Consider the following 21,763-nt stretch of genomic DNA (forward strand, 5'->3'; position numbering starts at 1 on the left):
GCATGAATTATCAATCGTAATATTTTTGTCAGAAATGAATTTAAAAAAAACTAAGACTTTACTTTAATAATGGAAATCAAAATTGTCTGGAATCGTGTTCAGTATTACGATTCAGTAGGACCTTGGCATAATGCTTTACCAACTCGTCACTCGTTCCCACATGCTCCGTGTGGCATTGTTTATAAACATCAGTCGAGGTATACATCTATAGAATATTTAACGATATATATGCTCGTGTATTGCTATATCTTAAACCCATTTCATTATTCATAAGAAAAGTTACCATTTAGCGAGTATGAAATATTCAGTAATTGTCGCTTTGCGGGACACTTTATAGCGCAATCTCGGCGAGAGAGTTTTCCCTTGTCCATCATGCTAACATCGAAGTGAGCCATTTACACTTTTTCCGTATATCGTATATTAAGATTACAACCGCCGGCATAAGTTCGAAATATCTAGTTAAACACACTGTAGATAACCTTTATTGAGTTTCCACGACCATTTCTGAAGACCACAAGAACTTTCTGTACACTCTTACTCGGCCCCACTTCAATTGACGGATCTAACTAACATCATTAAAATCTCGTCTACTCCAACTGTCTTCATTATCAAATTTCGTATCCATTTTTCATGAAGATAGGAATTTATTTGCACGGTAATGCTTCCATGAAAATAATAATTTCAAAGTTATGGTTTTGCGTTAATGCTTTTTTGATTATTTTACTAGTACTATTCGTAGTATCTCGCTAATATAGTTATACTGTATTTTAATACGGTATGGTATTCGGCTTTTGGTATTTACGATTAACCATCGTGCAATTTTCCAGAATACGTCCCTCGTGTATTTGCATCAAAGTCTTTAGACCATCACTTTGAGTTTCTCATACGCGTACATTTTGGTACATTGTAGCATTGTACTTGGTCGCTGTACCAGCCATACTTGATGGTCTGTAAACTTTGATTGGCTCGCTATCTGTGGTGTCCCCATTCGTAAAGGTACCATTGGGGGAAATAATTTGCAAAAAAAAAAAAAAAAAAATGTGATTGATAAAATCAGAGAGTTCCGTCAGTTCGAACAAGATTGTTTGATATTGTTCTGTTATTGTACGCAGGGTGGCGCTGTTGTTCGGTTAGGGTCGGAAATCGATAAAATCAGAGAGATGTGTATGGGAGAAACTCCACTGACCACTGGCTAGCAGATGTCCGCTCGGTGACGCCCTTATTACCAAAATACATCTCGAGTAAATAGATTATCAGCATAACAAATCCATCTATCTCAAACTTTACTAGAATGCTTACAAACATAGAATGCTGTTGGTAACCCTCTTCTAATGCTTGTTGACACATATGTATTACTGGTGGGTCCTAGAACGGAAAAAAACAGCTGTGTGTGGCGCAGCTGACATTCATTATACTGCACATAGTGAACTTAGTAAATCCGTATTTCAATGATCTTTTAATCATAATAGAGCATGAGGTGGTCGAGACAGGCTTGCCTTTGACCTAGGTGGCCCATTCCCCGATCGGACTTGAAAAGGTATGGGGTCATCTGCCCGACCACGAGGGTTTTCCCCGGGTACTCTGGTTTCCTCCAAAAGCAAGACCCATCGCGTGCTTTACACCCGGGATATACACGGATATTGTAAATTGTTAGACAACAACTGGTGCAAAACAAGCCATTTTGACGAATTATGGTCCCCTAGCGGGAAAATAAATGTCGCTATTGTAGAGATGATGAATTCGTATAGAACCTAATTGTTGATACTTAATGATAGAAGAAACGATACCATTGAGCGAAAGTCCAATGGTTCTTCTTCAAAATCACCATTTAATTAATTTCACTTCTGGTAAATAATTTCAAAATTCCTGACTTAATAGCTCTAAGCATGATTTGAATAAAAGCTTAGTCGCACAACGTCTCGACAAGCATAAGGATTCTTTCGTAATCCAATATAAATGATGAGGGTCCGAATCTTTATCAGCAGTCGATATCCTGAAAGATTGCAATAATTAAGAATAACTAGCTAGCATTTTTTTTTTATAAATGGGATAATGTTTAGGTAGGGTTTCCCTGTTATCGAGCAAGGCTAGCTTCCTCGCCAAGCAGAAATATAATCGTGTTTACAGACGGGATAAAGAAATTAGAAACCTCATTCGCAGGCACAACTACAAACCTGTCATGTAAATCTTTACTTATGTAAATAAGTGTGGTTATGACATCCGGATCAAGAAATATAGACTCGCATTCTTTTTCCTTTTTAGGAGTACCCGCGTAGGGACCAAATATACTTTTACCAGATATTTCTCAGTTATTGAAATTAGACGGCGAAGAAATCCAAAATTATGAAAGAATGTAAAATGTCCAAAAAATGTTTCTATTACCACTAATTTAATAAAATTCACTATGAAAATAACATAAGTTATGATAACTTGCTTTGCAAATATTCCAAGAAAAAAAAAAAAAAATTATCGAGACAATTATATCAGAACGGTCGAACGCGACAGAACACCTATTCAGAACCGACCTCGGTATTATTTTAAAGATGACATGCAAGCTCACTTCTAGCGAGAGTTTCTGGTCTTAGGGCCAGAGGAAACTGGGGCTTACCGACTTGTTTATTGAAATTTGTACTTGGCAAATCTCTAAAGAACTTAAAAATCATCAAATGTTTTCTTCATCCATTGTGAAGTTTCAACTCCTCGATCTATCCTTTCCTGACGAATGTACATTGTACTATCGTTTGTACCAATGCATTGATGCTGAGGTATGTTTTTGTTTTCTTTTTTCTTTTTTACATTTAAGCATTTTGTTGTTGTTTATGTTTATATTATTAGTGACAGAAATATTGATTTCATTTTGGCGGAATGGAATACATCTATTATATTGTTTTTATGTTTTAATGTTTATCAGGTTTTATTGTATGAACGCCGTGTCACCACGCAATTTTTAATAACGACGCAATTTGTAATAAAAAAAATAAAGTTATTTTTATCGGATACATTGTCATTAGATGGAAAGATAATCTTCACTTTATACATGTTTCGACCTAGATCTAATTCTATTAGAAAAATACTTAATTATTACTTATAATTACATTTAAAAAGTTATTACAAATTGCGTGATGACAACGTCGCGTTTTTATGTAGCTGTTGGTTATTTTTATTTCAATATATTGACACTTTATCTTGTTTTAATTGGAGATATTATCGACATAGTCTATATAATTGTTTTATTTTTCACTTTGCGAATTTTCTCACTTCATTGTTTGTTTATATTACTCCTCTCGGTTTAACGCCTTACGCCTGTACTATACAGTGCTAGCGCTCTACAACTGACACAATTATTTGTTGTATACCACTATTGATAGTTGTCCTTCAATATGGTTAATTTTCTTTTGATGTAAATTGACGCTATATGGACTTTAGTCCCCTACTGGTGAAACCGTCGGTACAATAAAGGTTTCTTGTCCGTCTATCGTGCGTAGTGCCAAAGTTTGGCAGCACTCTATCGGCTTCATTCCTTGATTGATTTTGATCAAACTTCACATCATAATAAAAGCCCATATTATCTCGGACACTTTTGAGTTTTAAGGGTTTTTGGACAGGGCCAAGGTGTCTGTTATTAATTATAGCGGAGGCTAAAGCAATACATATAGGGACATGTATTGCTTTAGCAATAACCAGGATGCTTATTGTTTTCCGGGTGTAACGACAATAAGGTTGACTTTGTGCATAATTGGTCGTAATTAGGGTTAAAGAAGATATTGGAAAAAAAATATGGTAGACAGTATATTCTTATTTTGAACAATTCCTTATGCGATAAGACGTTATACTTGTTTGGTACCTGTTGAGAAGCCTAGTAGATCACCACTGTAGCTATCATTAGAGATTGTGACTTACCCGAATTATACCGAGAAGCAGAGGTCGCTTACCTTTCCGGGCCGCATGGTCTTATTCTCCTTGTGCTGTTTCAGGAGTCGCCATGCACATCGGCATTATCGATTTTGAGTTTGAATCCTGGGTTTTGTTATTATGTACATGTAGGTAATCATGCTTGTTTTTGTTTGTCTGTTTGTTGTTTTTTTTTCTTTCGTCCTGTATATCGACGCGTAATGGTTAACTTTTTATGTACTGAATCCTTGGATGATTTTGCCCTTATGTACCGCCACTATAGTTTATAAATGTGCAGCTATAAATACGCAGTAAAAATTCGCAGACTTCAGTTACTGTAATAGATAACAATTTCACGCTGAACGTCGTCCATTAGTGTACTCCCATACATCTGCGTTTAACAAGTTCAGTAACGATATTTTAAAATCCATATCATCACGATGAAAACGAAATGTATTAAAACTGAAACTATAGATATTTCTCGGAGCAAATGGAGTCCAATTTCGTGACCAATTTGATCCCATAAGAATACATTGGAATGGTTTGTAACTTTAATTTATAAGATATTGAACGAAACTACAGAGCTTGGTTCTGGCAGATATCCGAGGTGTCAACATGCTTAACAACAGACAGGAATGACAGGAATTTAAAACTACAATATTTTCCATGTTTTTGTTATAAAGCTGGAATGTTGCTGACTCGAATTCTTGGAGTTTTAACCCCGCAAGACCTAACAATTACATGTACGAATACTTCGCAGACATTTTCGGGGTTTGGCTGTGATATCATCGAATGGAAGTATGTTAATAAATACAAGTCTGATCCATATAATGTAAATCAACACTCCAAGTTTCTAATCCTTTTCTGTATGTATAAAAAACATTTTCTCTGAAAAATATTTTTCGCTGAAGCGTCAAGGTAACGTGAAAGGAAGAACTGACAAGGATATTGACATTAATCTCCTCCATTACCTCCCTTGTAACAGCGGGATGATTTATGGAGTTTGATTACCAAGCTCTGTAGTATCATATAACATATATTTAGTGTTATATTCGTGGTATATTATGGTAAACAAGTGGTAAATCAGTGGTATATGTGTGGTACATTAGTGGTATCAAATGGTATAAAAGCTAAGTGGTACTGTACATGTATATTACTGAAATATATCTGGTATATTAGTAATACATAAAATAAAATTAGTGGTATACGATTGGTATATGAGAGGTTTATTAGCTGTATATAAGTTATATATTACTGGTATATACGTGGTACATGTATATAAGTGCTATATTGAATAATATTAGTGGTATTTAGGTAGTATATGAGTGGTTTATTAGTGGTATATTAGTTTTATATTAGTGGTGTATGAGGGGTATAAGAGTGGTATATAAGTTGTATACTATATTAGTGTTGAATTATATGTTATATATTATTAATGTATAATGGGTATATCATTGATGTATGAGTGGTATATATGTGATGTATGAGATGTATATTAATGATGTATCAATGGTATATTAGTGGTGTATGAGTGGTATATTAGTGGTGTATGAGTGGTATATTAGTGGCATATTAGTGGTATATTAGTGGTGTATGAGTGGTATATTAGTGGTGTATGAGTGGTATATTAGTGGTGTATGAGTGGTATATCAGTGGTGTATGAGTGGTATATTAGTGGTGTATGAGTGGTATATTAGTGGTGTATGAGTGGTATATTAGTGGTGTATGAGTGGTATATTAGTGGTGTATAAGTGGTGTATTAGTGGTATATGAGTGGTATATAAGTACTGTATGAGTGGTATATTAGTGGTGTATGGGTGGTATATTAGTGGTGTATGAGTGGTATATTAGTGGTGTATGAGTGGTATATTAGTGGTGTATGAGTGGTATATTAGTGATGTATGAGTGGTATATTAGTGGTGTATGAGTGGTATGTTAGTAGTGTTTGAGTGGTATATTAGTGGTGTATGAGTGGTATATATGTGATGTATGAGATGTATATTAATGATGTATCAATGGTATATTAGTGGTGTATGAGTGGTATATTAGTGATGTATGAGTGGTATATTAGTGGTGTATGAGTGGTATATTACTGGTGTATGAGTGGTATATTAGTGATGTATGAGTGGTATATTATTGGTGTATGAGTGGTATATTAGTGGTGTATGAGTGGTGTATTAGTGGTATATGAGTGGTATATAAGTACTGTATGAGTGGTATATTAGTGGTGTATGGGTGGTATATTAGTGGTGTACGAGTGGTATATTAGTGGTGTATGAGTGGTATATCAGTGGTGTATGAGTGGTATATTAGTGTGTATGAGTGGTATATTAGTGATGTATGAGTGGTATATTAGTGGTGTATGGTGGTCCGGGTTCTTCGGGGTCTGCGTGTCTCTTCGTGGTGTCTGCGTGGTTCTTCGTGGTGTTTTGTGGTCTCTTCGTGGTGTCTGCGTGGTCTCTTCGGGGTGTCTGCGTGGTCTCTTCTGGTGGTCTTCCGTGGTTCTTCGTGGTGTCTCTTGGTGTCTTCGTGGTCTCTGCGTGGTCTCTCTGTGCTGTCTGCGTGTCTCTTCCTGCTTCTCCTGGTCTCTTCGTGGTGTCTGCGTGGTCTCTTCGTGTGTCTGCGTGGTCTCTTCCTGTGTGTTTGGTGGTCTTTCGTGGTGTCTGCGTGCCCTCTTTGGTGTTGCTTGGCCCTTCTTTGGTGTCCTGCTGGTCTCTTCGTGGTGTCTGCGTGGTCTCTTCGTTGTGTCCGCGTGGTCTTTCGTGGTGTCTGCGTGGTCTCTTCGTGGTTTCTGCGTGGTCTCTTCGTGTTCTGCTGGTCTCTTCTGGTCTTTCCTTTTTTGTCTGGTGGTCTCTTCAGTGTCTCTCTGGTCTCTTTGTGTCTGCGTGGTCTCTTCTGTGTCTGCGTGGTCTCTTCGTGGTGTCTGCGTGTCTCTTCGTGGTTCTCGTGGTCTCTTGGTGTCTGCGTGGTCTCTTCGTGCTGTCTGCGTGGTCTCTTCGTGGTGTCTGCGTGGTCTCTTCGTGGTGTCTGCGTGGTCTCTTCGTGGTTTTGCGTGGTCTCTTCGTGGTGTCCCAGTGTAATGTGAGTGGTTTATCACACGGTGACCAGTATACACAATAATCGTGTTTCATCCATATCTGATTAATTGATCTTTGATTTATTTATTGATGTTTGATTGCTTGTTTGTTTGATTGATTAATTGTTCGATTTTTGTTAGTTGATTGATTGATTGATTGATTGATTGATTCATTGATTGATTGATTGATTGATTGATTGGTTGATTGAAGCATTAGTTGATTGTTTGATTGACTACTAACATACCACTCTTACACCACTAATATACCACTCATACACCACTAATATACCACTCATACACCACTAATATACCACTCATAACCACTAATATACCACTCATACACCACTAATATACCACTCATAACCACTAATATACCACTCATACACCACTAATATACCACTCATACACCACTTATATACCACTCATACACCACTAATATACCACTCATACACCACTAATATACCACTCATACACCACTAATATACCACTCATACACCACTTATATACCACTCATAACCACTAATATACCACTCATACACCACTAATATACCACTCATACACCACTAATATACCACTCATACACCACTAATATACCACTCATACACCACTAATATACCACTCATACACCACTTATATACCACTCATAACCACTAATATACCACTCATACACCACTAATATACCACTCATACACCACTAATATACCACACATACACCACTAATATACCACTCATACACCACTAATATACCACTCATACACCACTAATATACCACTCATACACCACTAATATACCACTCATACACCACTAATATACCACTCATACACCACTAATATACCACTCATACACCACTAATATACCACTCATACACCACTAATATACCACTCATACACCACTAATATACCACTCATACACCACTAATATACCACTCATACACCACTAATATACCACTCATACACCACTAATATACCACTCATAACCACTAATATACCACTCATACACTACTAATATACCACTCATAACCACTAATATACCACTCATACACCACTAATATACCACTCATAACCACTAATATACCACTCATACACCACTAATATACCACTCATAACCACTAATATACCACTCATACACCACTAATATACCACTCATAACCACTAATATACCACTCATACACCACTAATATACCACTCATACACCACTAATATACCACTCATACACCACTAATATACCACTCATACATCACTAATATACCACTCATACATCACTAATATACCACTCATACACCAATATACCACTTATATACCACTAATATACCACTCATACACCAATATACCACTTATATACCACTAATATACCACTCATACACCAATATACCACTTATATACCACTAATATACCACTAATATACCACTCATAACCACTAATATACCACTCATACACCACTAACCTACCACTCTTACACAACTAATATACCACTCATACACCACTAATATACCACTCATACATCACTAATATACCACTCATACACCACTAATATACCACTCATACACCACTATATACCACTCATAACCACTAATATACCACTCATACACCACTAATATACCACTCATAACCACTAATATACCACTCATACACCACTAATATACCACTCATAACCACTAATATACCACTCATAACCACTAATATACCACTCATACACCACTAATATACCACTCATAACCACTAATATACCACTCTTACAACACTAATATACCACTCATAACCACTAATATACCACTCATACACCACTAATATACCACTCAAAACCACTAATATACCACTCATAACCACTAATATACCACTCATACACCACTAATATACCACTCATACACCACTAATATACCACTCTTACAACACTAATATACCACTCATACACCACTGTTTGTTTATCGAGAGAACGTGCTTGTTTATCAAACCAATGGATAATTTCACTGCATTTGCCCGCACATGTATAAAACAGTTTACTTCGCCCATTCTTAAAAACGGACAGGAATAATTTGATAGACAAGCATACATTTATATTATGTAAAACGAAAACACAACAAACACCAAACAAACAAACAACAACACACCAACACAAATTGATGCATATTTTGTTTACATAGGCATGTGTGAATAATTTGACTTCTCAGACCAAGTAAGCAGTTCTTTGCCTCAAAATTAATTGTATGATTTAGTCGGAACGGTAATTTTGTTTTATAACAAAAACATGTATTTTATCAATAAATTAAGTTTGAAAGGCCTTTCAACAAAATATCTACTCATGGTTAGCTTTGCCACCAACTTCTGTCCAAACTGTGTTAGATAGGGACTTCAGCCAAACTCTTTGTGTACATACTTATTGTGTATATTAGTTAACATCCAAATAAGGACTGACAATCACTGTATCACTGTACACATGTAAGTATGAAAATGACTTCGGACTAAGGTTTAAACTATCGTATATATATTATGGATGTAATTGATTCTATAAAATGTTCAGGACATCTACCGCGGCCGTCAGAATCATGTGGCGGTTCAAATTGATTTTACGGCTATCGTGATTTCCATCTACCTACCGCAATCCACTTTAATCAGCATATGTAACACACATACACATACACGTATACAAAGCTAGTTTTTTCGTCGATCTCCGATATCTTGATATATATATGTGTATGTGTGTGTGTGTGTGTGTGTGAAGGAATCCGTTGATCATGATTGGAGTCCAGACGAGAGTGAACACGTCGAGGAGAGACAGGATAGCGAGATACGCCAATCATGTATCTGTGTACCATTATGGAAATCATCGCCATAATCCTGATCATCGCCGGATTATATAGACCGTTCCCAATCCAGACTAATATAGTTGCTATTAATGGCTAAGTTTTAGGCCGAGAACGGGTTTCACGCAGCGGATATTTTAATGGATATCCTATATATGTATATATATATAAGTTTATACCTATAAGACGTTTTCTTGTTTACGTAATGCAATATGGGAATTTTACTCCTTAGATGAAATTGTTAGCGCTCTGCCTTGTGGGGAAATTTATGGAGCGTGCAAGGACTACTATATTAAAGCCATAAAATGATGCAGTATTAGATTCGTTGGCGTTTCGACCGTACTGTGTTTCTTCTGGAATATTAACAAGAGAGTGGAGAGCAAGATAGCACTCAAGAACATTGCTCAATAAGTACCTAATAATGTTTAAATTTGGTTTGGAGATAAAAAGTATTGAGCATGGAACGCGCGTGTCACCAACACTGCCCAATGGAGTTGTCCTTATCTGTTTTGGTTTCAACCGGAGATCTGTGCCTCGGAAAAGCAACTGTAGCTCTTTGACATTTTTCGTCAATGAAATTCGTGTAAATAATTGAAAACCTTCTTCACACCACCACTGAAGCAACAATTACCACTCGGACGGTTTCTCTATACCTACAATTTTTTTCTTACGTTGGTGACGGAGTTCTGCCATCTGTTGACGATTGAACTATTTAAACCATAATTACATGTACCTAATTATCACTGATGTGTAAATAGAACACCAAAACACACGCTGAGGACCCGTGTATGATAATTACACTATGCCACGTAAGTCCAATGCGATACTTACTGTGCGTATAAATGGCACCAGCAGTAGCGAGGATGAGACGGAATCGCTCACACTGGCGTTTCGCGACGGTGGTGGCGAGTCCAGGGCGACCTTGTTAAAGTCCTCGTGCGCTGGTTCCTCGCCACCGTGCGGAAGCACGCCCGATTCCCCACCGTTGTCACCATCGGGAGAGGAACGGCGACCACTTAGAGTGGATTTTGCCGACATCGAGTACGGGAATTCTGACATGGAAAAATCTCAAAAGAAAAAAGATATCGATAAGGATTTGAAAAAATTATCTCGTCGTGGGACGGGTAGTGTGCGTTATGCAGAACCCCGGATGTCTCTATTAGGAAAACCATTGAATTATCGGATGCACCGAAAAGATGCAAGAGTGCGGAAAATACAAGCTCGGATTTATAATTTCCTGGAACGTCCAAAGATCTGGCCGTCCGTCATTTACCATATACTCATGTAAGTACACAGCACGTGACTTTCATTGTTATCCTATAACATTGTTCTCTTAGATACGTGTATATCGTATTGATATATAAACATCGCTATTGTATGATATTAGGGGTACACATCATGTGTATTTGACAGTTTTTTTCCTGCCTTTTCAAAGGTTATGGAAAGGGATTATAAACAATGAAGTTTGATTTTCTACATGAAATGGTCTTCATTGGCGTCAACCTGAGGCACGCTATATTGTCTTTAGTTCAAAATACAATATCCTTTTGATTACGTAGGATATAAATTGAAAGATACTCAATGTTTAAGAACAGACAAAAAAAGAAAGAAAAATACAAAAACAAAAAATCGAAAAAAATATGGAAACTAACTGTTAATAGAGCATGTTGTTTCAGTACTGGCGTGTGCTTAAATACCTCAGTCAAGGTCAGCACGTGCATGCACGTGAACGTTCCCATAAACCTAACAAGGGGATTGCACATTGTTTTAATATTTTACAAAGTTGTTTGGTTCCATGCGGGAAACCCATCTTAAGCAATTCCCGTCTGGCGCCTGGAGTACCGCTAATTATTATGCACACATAATTGAAGGAATTTCAAACTCTTTCAGGGAGAGGTGCATTGGTGAAAAATAATTGTAATTGTGTTTACTAGTTTCAGCATAGCGATTAAGTATATTAATTGAATCCTGGTATAACACAATGTTAATATTTTTTATATTTTTTTTTCGAAATTGTTTACAATAAAGTAAATGGCTTATTAAAGTTTACTTATTTAACACATACAGAAGTAGAGTCAACCTTATAATCTGTACTTAAAACAAAAAGAGATGAAAAGTCTTAAAGAGGTCTTTAGATTCATGTGATGTTTATATGAAATATATTGCTTAACTAAGATGTTTACAGTACTTTATACTTGTAAACAATAGCAAAACACTGGATCCAAAGAGGCTCTATAAATACACTGTGTGCCAGATATACAGATATATGTGCTAATGGTTTGTATATAGAGTACCTGTTTCATTGCACAGAGTACACATTTTCTCTCAGCCCTTTGTGTATGTAAATCCGATTGCTGATTCCATGCTATACGTATATAGCTTGTTTGTACAGCCCTGCTTCCTGCAACTGTTTACATGGGCGAGCATGGGATCAGCGCATCAATGAAGTCACAATTTACAACGATGACGTTACGCCGACTGTATTGTAGTAGTTTGACCGTTCGGAAATGGTCTATATTTATCTTATCATAAGACAATATCATTACGTAGATAGTAAGGAATGAGAGAAAAAATCTTCCTCCTTTCTCTCGAATGAAGGTTAGAAAGATTCGAGACTCTGTTTCTGGTATTCATGGTAACCAGAGGTGTAACATTTCAAAACTTATATAACACGTGTAGATATACTAGCTATTTCTACGAAGTGTGTTACACGTGCATACTACCTACATATATGTACGGGTACACATTACACATATGTTACATACTGAATACACATATGCCAGTTAGAATTATGTGTAACTATGTCGATGTCATTTACCATTATCGATAACGCTGACGATCGGTATACCGCTTGTCTGCGCCCAATCAAGGTCTGTAGTCAACTTGTACCAATACATTAGTTCCGACACGATAGAGGTCGCTGATGTTCGTTCTCAGGTCAAATTGCTTTCATTAACGTAGACCGGAGATATTCTCTTATCTGTGTTCGCTATGATAGGTCTGTATCATCGCTTGCTGATTCATTTTCCTGATGTTTGAACCAGCCGTAACTTCTCTGCTCCACATTAGTACTAATTCTAACTCGTTTACTTACCGGGGTTACTATAACCATTTTACTAATCGGGTTAATAGGACACTTGCACCACCCGGATTCATTGTAACACGTTTACTAACTGGGGTTAACTTAATCGTTTTTACTAATCAGGTTAGTACAACATTTATACTAAATGGATCCATTGTAACACGTTTACTAGCCAGGTTGATTTTTCAATACTTGTGATAACCAGGTTTATTTCAATATTTGTAGTAACTGCGTTTATTGTCACAATTCTTCTAAACCTGTATATTGTTACAGATTCTGTATTTGCTTTGAAAAATTGAAAACAAATTTAATAGTTATCCACATTTTGTTTGTGGATTAATCTTAAAAATGCTATTTACCGAAGTTATTGTTCCAAGGTAACCTGATTTTCTGTAACACGTTCTAACCAGGTTTAGTATAACTCAAAGCCCTCAAACTCACCAGGTCAGGTTAATTGTACCCATTCCACTAACCACGTAAATGTATCAATTCCATTAACTCTGTTGATTGAACCTCTTCCGCTAATCAGAGTTATTGTATCCATTGCACTTACCAGGGTGATTATACCTATTACATTAACTAGGTTTATTGCACCCTTCATCTAGCCAGGTTTATGGAACCCCTCCACTAACTAGGTATATCGTATCCCTTCCATTAAGTAGGTATATAGTTTCCCTTCCACTAACTACATGTAGGTATATTGTACCCTTTCCACTAACTAGGAATATTCCCACCCTTCCACTAACTAGGTATATTGTACCCCTTCAACTAACTAGGTACATTGTACCCCTTCCACTAGCTAGGTACATTGTACCCCTTCAACTAACTAGGTACATTGTACCCCTTCCACTAACCAGGTATATTATAGCCCTTCCACTAAATAGGTATATAGTTTCCCTTCCACTAACTAGGTACATTGTACCCCTCCACTATAACCAGGTATATTATACCCCTTCCACTAACTAGGTACATTGTACCACTTCCACTGTAACTAGGTATATTTTCCCCTTCCACTAACTAGGTACATTGTACCCCTTCCACTATAACCAGGTATATTATACCCCTTCCACTAACCAGGTATATTATACCCCTTCCACTAACCAGGTATATTATACCCCTTCCACTAACTAGGTATATTGTATAATGTTCTCACTCAACTAACTAGATATAGTGGACCCCTTCTACTAACAAGCTACATTGTACTTCTTCCATTATTGTACCCCTGCTACTAACTAGGTATACTTTACCCCTTCCACTAACTAGGTATATTGTACCCCTTCCACTAACTAGGTATAGTGTACCTCTTCCACTAACTAGGTATACTTTACCCCTTCCACTAACTAGGTATATTGTACCCCTTCCACTAACTAGGTATAGTGGACCCCTTCCACTAACTAGGTATATTATACCCCTTCCATTATTGTACCCCTTCCACTAACTAGGTATACTTTACCCCTTCCACTAACTAGGTACATTGTAACCCTTCCATTATTGTACCCCTTCCACTAACTAGGTATACTTTACCCCTTCCACTAACTAGGTATATTGTACCCCTTCCACTAACTAGGTACATTGTACCCCTTCCACTAACTATGTATAGTGTACCTCTTCCACTAACTAGGTATACTTTACCCCTTCCACTAACTAGGTACATTGTAACCCTTCCACTAACTAGGTATACTTTACCCCTTCCACTAACTAGGTATACTTTACCCCTTCCACTAACTAGGTACCTTGTAACCCTTCCACTAACTAGGTACATTGTACCCCTTCCACTAACGAGGTTTATTGTCCCCCTTTCACTAATCAGGTTAATTGTACCATATCCACTAACAGGGTTTATTCAAACTTACCGGGTTTGCCTAAACACTTCTACTACCTATCAGAGTGATTGTAATATTTATATTAACGGGAGTTATATTAGCACCTATGCTATCCCAGTTTATAGTTGCACTTTTACTAACCAGGTTTATCTCAAAATCTCAGTTTACACGTTAACCTTTCATCCGATCGAGATATAGGGAACAAGTACAAAGAAAAAATGAAATAGAAATATCGACGTCATCGATGTATTCCTCATCGATGTTTTTTGTTTGTTTGCTTGCTTGTTTTTATAAATATGAAATTGTGTTGTGGTTTAGTTCGGGTTAAGTAGTACATCTGTACTTAGTAAGTTAACCTCTGACCTTCAATAAATTATTTTAGAGCCTCGTATTTAGTGAGACAGAGTAGAGTAAGTTCAGAAATTGGATAATGCGTTACAAATATACCGAGAGTCTTTTTATATGTTGGGTTACAGTGCGTGTTTATAATTATATATACATATAAAGGGAAAAGCAACGACCAGGTCGGGACTCTAACCCGCGTCGGGACTCTAACCCGCGTCGGGACTCTAACCCGGAACCCCCGAACTATAGACGGACGCTACTCGTCGACGTTCACCCCAGTCCAGTTCCTCTACATTAAGACATCTTTAAATACTTTAGAATATATCCCGCATTCCTTTGTAACATTGAAGACGTAAGTTTAAGGCTAGTAAAACAATTGTATGTTATTGTATTTGAGTTTAATCATTGTTTAATTCTTGACTTTTGTCATTTAGAGAAAAAAACACGAAACAACAAAAAACAAGCAAAAAACTGGCCTGTTCTTCCATATTTGGCTACATGTATAACATAAAAGTCGGTAGACACAGGTGTTCTAACACTTTTGTGACGTCATAGATATCGACGTCATACTTTAAATACTTTATGACGTCATTCCCTTGATGACGCCAGTAAAGAAATGTACGACGTCGCACCATTGTCTCTGTAGAGAAATATTTAGCCGCCAAATCGAAATTCGTCTGTCTTATGCATCAACTCATTTGAAAGCTGTCTCTTATGTTCTAATTAATTATAGTTAAGTGATAGATACATTTTTACACTCGTGGCTTTAACATTTTGGATTTATTTAACTCGTTTGACATACATGTACAACCGACCATGTAAGCTCTCCAAATCAGCAGCTTTTCCTTATTCTCTGATAAAAATTCTTAATTCTGGAACATTCTAAAAAAGACAAAATTTTCATTATGGCAGATGTTTTTTAACAGCTAACCTTACCACGTGTTGCATAATCATAAATCATATAATAAAAGCGATATTCATTAGCTCGCTGTAAACATAACTTAAAATATCACTGCCTGAAGTGGAACCACTATAGGAAGAGTCTGGTTCCTATATGCTCTTGGCGATGAATGCGGCTGTTATGTATCCATCTAAATGAAAATAGCACTGCAACATCCCACACCATTCCATAATAATCCATAAATCGTTATTGGACACCCCGTGTGCAAATACAAAATAAATTTGTTTGAAAACTCCCTAAAACACGTGACATGAAATTAAGCTGCATTTCCTGGAATGATTTCATGATATGTTAAAACAAATGGATATTAAAACCTTGAAACGGGATATCACACCGAGGCTGATTTAGTGATACCGCCCTGGTATGCATTGGTTCTGGCAACGGCTGGTGCACATGATAATATCTGTACCATCATCCATGTCCAGGGCACGCTGGTGAACAGCAATGGCTGAAGGTCATATTGCCCTCTGATGGTGTAACGTGGGACCACGGACTCGCTACACTATACTTTGGACGATCGACTACACAAGTAGTTAGAGCGATCATCGTTGCGCCTATACAGTGTTTAAGTAAGGGTTCACGTGTCATTCTCTAAATGGCTTACAGAAAGTTCAGTAAACAGTTTAGATGGAAACAACATTTTTCTTTATAAGTGTCTTATACAATTGAAAAAGTAACGGGTACTTATTTTACATAAAACTAGACTGTATAATATACAATAGTAAACGGAACCGTAACTCGAACTCAAAACCGCTAAGATAATGGGAGCGTAGTAACAAAATGAAAACTAAAACAGAGAACAAACTAAAAAAAAAATGAAAGAGGAATGAAGATGTAGGCAGTGTTTCTGTTTAAGGCTCTCACAACATCAGTTTTTTCTTCAACTCTTTTGACAAAGTAGTTGACACGTGAAGTGAAGAACCTTTAGTAAATTTGACTGCTTTTATTTAAAAGATTAAAGTGTCCGAGAATGATAATATGTACTCTACTTACTGCACTTGGAAAACATGTTCTTAATAGGAAGGCGGTTACAGTTTCCAAAGTCTTAATTAATTAAAGAAATCATATAGCTTAACCCGTGGCGGCTTGTTTTATTCTCGGAAAGCTGAGAAACAGGCCGGTCTGTTCTGTCGTGGTTGTGTTCTTAAGCAAGACACGTTATCTTCATTGCTCTTGTTGGCATGCGACGGGCCTCTCGTATGATCAGTGAGGTAGTCACCAACTACTACAAGGAAACCAATGTTGTGTCATTGGGCAAGACACTTTACCCTAATTAATGCAAATGACATGCGACAGGCCTTCCGTATGTTATTCATGGAGGTAGTCACCAATTACTACAGGAAGACTCCACTTCAAAATCACACTGGCTGTTCACGGGGCGACATACCCAACGAACAAACTTACAACAGTTTTCTTCGCAATTTCCGTATTTTAGCCTCTTTTAACACTAACGTGACACAAAAGGCCTAAAGGGTTACACTTGTATAAAACTAGTTTATAGATATTTTTTAAAATTGGTATTTAGGCTAATTCCTTTGTTAAGGTGGTATTCAGTTGTGTGTTGGGTTACCCAAAGGAGAAGGACGACATATAGCCATCGTGCTCCGTCAGTCGTCGTCCGCCGTGTACCGTTAAACTTTTACTGTCCAAATGCTAAAACCTCCTTAATTCTAAAGCTTGATTACTACCTAAATTGGTATGAAACATCATTGGAGGCGGACGACCATACTCTATATAAATGAGACAGGTCTGACCCCTGGGAAGGTGAACTTTGGTGATTTATTTTCTGTAAAACCCTACTCTTCCTTAACATTGGGTGAATTACAACCAAATTTGGTGTGAAATATCGTTAGGGAAGGGCGACCATATCTTATATGAATGAGGCTGGTGTGACCGAGGGGGGCCGAGTTACGAAGCCCTGAAAGGGAAACTTTGCTGTAATTTTGCTTTCTATACCTTGTATTTAATTGTTCAATTGTCAGATGACCGTTACGGGCTATGGCTCAATGTTATTACTGAAAGATCTAGCTAAACTGGTTAAAAATGATATACGATTTTATTGGTTTGAGGGAAACATATTACACACCCTCAAAATCCTTAGGCAGAATGAAATATCAAATCACCAATATGAACAAAACCAAATCCTTGGCTTTGTGAGACACTAATAGATAGAAACAGTTTTATATTGAAATTTTGTCACCAAATTCTATTTTCACAATTGAATAAATTAAGTATTAAGTATGTAAAGTAGTTAATGTAAAGATACCACATAGCCTTCGTGAACAACTTCGTCCGATCAAAAAATCTTCATGCTTTATTCGGGATTGTGAAAGATTAAACTCTATTATGATTTCAAATGTGATAACAAATTATAATGTATTGAACAACAGGGCAATGAAGTTACTACTTTACAGAAATACACCATAGCGTTAGTCATATCTAATGTTTTCCATATGTATCGTGCCGTAAGAGCTAATTAACAATCAAATGCATGGAGCAATTATAGGAGGAACTTGCACTAATTGAACAGAGCATCAAGATAGATTTGAAAACTCCGATAAACAGCCCCTCCCATGCGCATTTGTTGTAAATTGTTGTTTTGAAATTAAAGTTTTCTAATTAGAGTAGTAAGCTGTGTGTTTGACAATAAAGAAGATTTTTTTTCTGATGTTGTATTCGCTATCGTAATTACTACAGTCAAAGATTAGTCTCTGCCAATCACGCAACCATACCAATGTTTTATGACCTTCCTAATGACGTCATTAGTAGACGTCGAGGTACGTACATGGGTAGAGTCTGACGAAACTCAGGCTATTTCCGGTGTCTTGGAATAATTTTAAAGTTGTTTTTTCACGTATTGATTACGTACGGTTTCTTGATGATGATTAAATTTTCAAGTTTTCATTATTGGAGATGTTGATGCTGCGTGTTGTTGACCGTCTAAGCTTGTGTCCTCAGCTTTGATGGCAATTCTATAATGAATCTGTGAGTAGCAGCCACGACCTCAACAACTTAATTTACTGTTAACTGGTCATCAGTGACAAGAATACTTGACGCTCGACCTACACTCATAAATTTATAATTGAGAGTTTTTTTAGAACCCTTTTCCTCATTCTCTCCTTTTAATGATATGTATACTCTGTCTGCCTGTCTGTCTGTCTTTCTTTCTTTCTTTCTTTCTTTCTTTCTTTCTTTCTTTCTTTCTTTCTCTCTCATTGTGATAAAATCAACAGGGCTTATGGGCTTATATTATTGATACAATGTAGTAATGATGTCTTCCCTTGCTTACCATTATCAGGTATATACCGATTTTATCAGTGTAGGATTTTTCTTATCCAGTAATAGAATTGCCGTACGTGTGCCGAACTAATTATCAGACTAAACCGTTTCAGGCTGTTCGCACACTAAATGCTGATCTCCATCTTAGATAAAAAATATGGTGACCATGACATTCATCGGACGTGTTATACACACAATAAAAGGAACGCTTACTTCAGTTCCTCAACTCATTCCAGTGCTCATCTGGGCCTGACAATTCATAAATCATTTACAAGCGCTTTTATGATCATGATCATAGTTAGGTTTTATGACGGGATGTGTCGAGAGAAGGAATCATCTTGTATCACCTCCACCAGTTATTACTATCTTTTTGTAATTGAAAGCGATCCCTTCTTGGAATTCCTTACTCTCATTAACGCCAAATCGGAGTAAAAAATATAAGCGCTCTTGCCTGTTTTTTCTGCCTGCATTATAACAAACTCCTGTTTTAATAGATATACATACTAATACAAGTTTATTTTATTTATAATATATCTTCAGTTGCAATTCAATTCCTAATACCACTGGAATATTTCTTAAAACTAATTTGAATTTTCGTTCTCCACTGAAATGATTGAACACATGTATAGCTTCTTTAGTACAAGACAATCTCAGTATTGCATTTATTAGTGCTTGACATATGTTTTTTTTTATCTTAGTTGTAAGATACAGATCTATTGATGAAATGTGTCCTGTTATATGTCTAAGTTGTCGACTATTGATAGAGATGCAGGTTTGATGAAGACCCCCAAAGGGAAAATGTTATTGTCGATATAATTATCCCATCTGGAAATATTCATGTAGGTATATATTTTGACTTTATTTTGCCTGGAGGTTTAGAGTTTGAATTAAGGTTTCAACATTATGTCAGTATACTTTTTTATATGTACTGTACTGTATATAGCGAGGTCGGCGCCTTTTTCTTCGCTCTAAATTAAAAGCTGGCCAGCGTTTCGATTTTAAGGTTTTGGCTATTAAAGTATAATAAATGCTTTACAAAGTAATTGGTTCATAGCTAAACGGAATATATATTGCTGAGCAATCCTGGTCATGATTGCGCTCTGCATGCACCTAGAATATCACGAGTTTGAAATATACACAGACTGAACTATGCAGGTTTAAGTATCACGTTAGAATCGTAGCGGAGAAACACTGCTAATATCCCAGTAAATATATAGTGGACCATTGGCTGGCCGTTAACATTTACTCGGAAGTGTGATCTAAAACATTATTAAAGGTCACTACATAGACACAATGGTTAGTGAAATATTTTGTTCATGTCCCCGTTTGTTTTCTCTCTATGGTTTTTATTTGTATCCTATTCTACGAAATTAAGGTTCATTTGATTTAAGTAGAAAGAAATATGTAAAAAAAATATTATGATCGAGTTTCCATTTGGAAATAAATCATATGAAATTTATCTTGTGACTTAACTGATCCAGCGAACACCAGTGTGTTTGATTTGTTGGAGACGGAGAGAAGAAGGGTGTTCCATAGCTTACTCAGGATGACCTGACGGTTGTCTTTCTACTAACTTTGGGTATTCACTAGTCTATACCGACCTCCGTGATTCTGTTCTGTTTGTATAACGTGTCTTTTCGTATACCCTAGACTGTTTTCGGATCTCTCTAGACATTTCCAAGTTCTGTGCTGTAGACTAGTTGGTTGTTCTCTAGGTCTCACGGACTTCTGTGGCCCTGTTTTGTCTATAAGCCGCCTTTCGTATAGTTTAGACTATTTTCGGACCTATCAGGGTATTTCAGAGTTCTGTGCTGTAGGCTAGTCCTCTTTCTAAAACTAGTTTTGGGTGTTCTCCTAGTTGTAACGACTTTCGGGTTCGGTTCTGTTCTGTTCTGTTTCGTATCTTTCTTTAAGAATGTTCTTATATCTCTCTGGATACTTCGGTGTTCTTCACTGTTATCAGGTTGTCTTTCTATTAACCCCCCCCCCCCCCCCCCCCCCCCCCCTTTTTTTTTCTCATAATATTACAAACTTTTGTAGTTTCATGTTTATATGCACAAACTGTCTTTCTAAACACCTACATTATTACATTGTTCTCCATTGAATTTCCGATGACCACATTAACAATTTGCTCAATACATGCACTCATATCATTTAGATGTTATAATTGCCAATGGGTTATCTGATTTTCGCGATTTTCGCGGATAAAAAAAAAACAAGAAAAAACAACAAAAAAAACATTGAAGGCAAACACCAGAAACAGCATTAAAGTTATTACCTATTACCCTGAAAATGCGCAATTTCCTGTTAACTCACGAACATGCGTTTACACGAAAAACCTTTTAATGATAAAAACATCACCTTTGCGGTTTTCGATATTCGTGGTATATAGTGTGACTGTCAGTGTTTTGTCACCTCTTGGGCGTTATTGCGAGCCTCAGTCTGATATATAGTGGCGTGTTCATCCCCTTGCTAATGACTCTGGTTATCCATTGTTCTGTTCCCT

The 21,763-nt window shown here is 36.8% G+C and overlaps 2 protein-coding genes across 3 annotated transcripts in view; one reads left to right on the forward strand and one right to left on the reverse strand.

Moving 5' to 3' along the window:
* Nucleotides 1-6,178: 6,178 nt before the first annotated feature.
* LOC117316281 (splicing regulatory glutamine/lysine-rich protein 1-like) lies at nt 6,179-9,111 on the reverse strand. The gene is made up of 2 exons (XM_033870819.1): nt 9,104-9,111; nt 6,179-6,950 (listed from the first exon to the last, which is right to left on the reverse strand). Exons 1-2 carry the CDS (start codon nt 9,109-9,111, stop codon nt 6,179-6,181), a joined length of 780 nt encoding a protein of 259 aa, XP_033726710.1.
* Nucleotides 9,112-9,697: 586 nt separating this feature from the next.
* The window catches only part of LOC117316607 (potassium voltage-gated channel subfamily KQT member 1-like), a 140,319-nt gene continuing 128,253 nt past the window's right edge, over nt 9,698-21,763 (forward strand). The window contains exon 1 of one of the 2 annotated variants that reach the window (XM_033871274.1): nt 9,698-11,051. In XM_033871274.1, coding sequence (XP_033727165.1) covers nt 10,570-11,051 — 482 coding nt within the window. In that variant the 5' untranslated portion in view covers nt 9,698-10,569. The remainder of the gene's footprint in view (nt 11,052-21,763) is intronic. The other variant, XM_033871275.1, reaches the window with a different exon arrangement.

Source organism: Pecten maximus, chromosome 18, assembly GCF_902652985.1.
Source record: "Pecten maximus chromosome 18, xPecMax1.1, whole genome shotgun sequence".
In the NCBI taxonomy this organism is placed as follows: domain Eukaryota; kingdom Metazoa; phylum Mollusca; class Bivalvia; order Pectinida; family Pectinidae; genus Pecten; species Pecten maximus.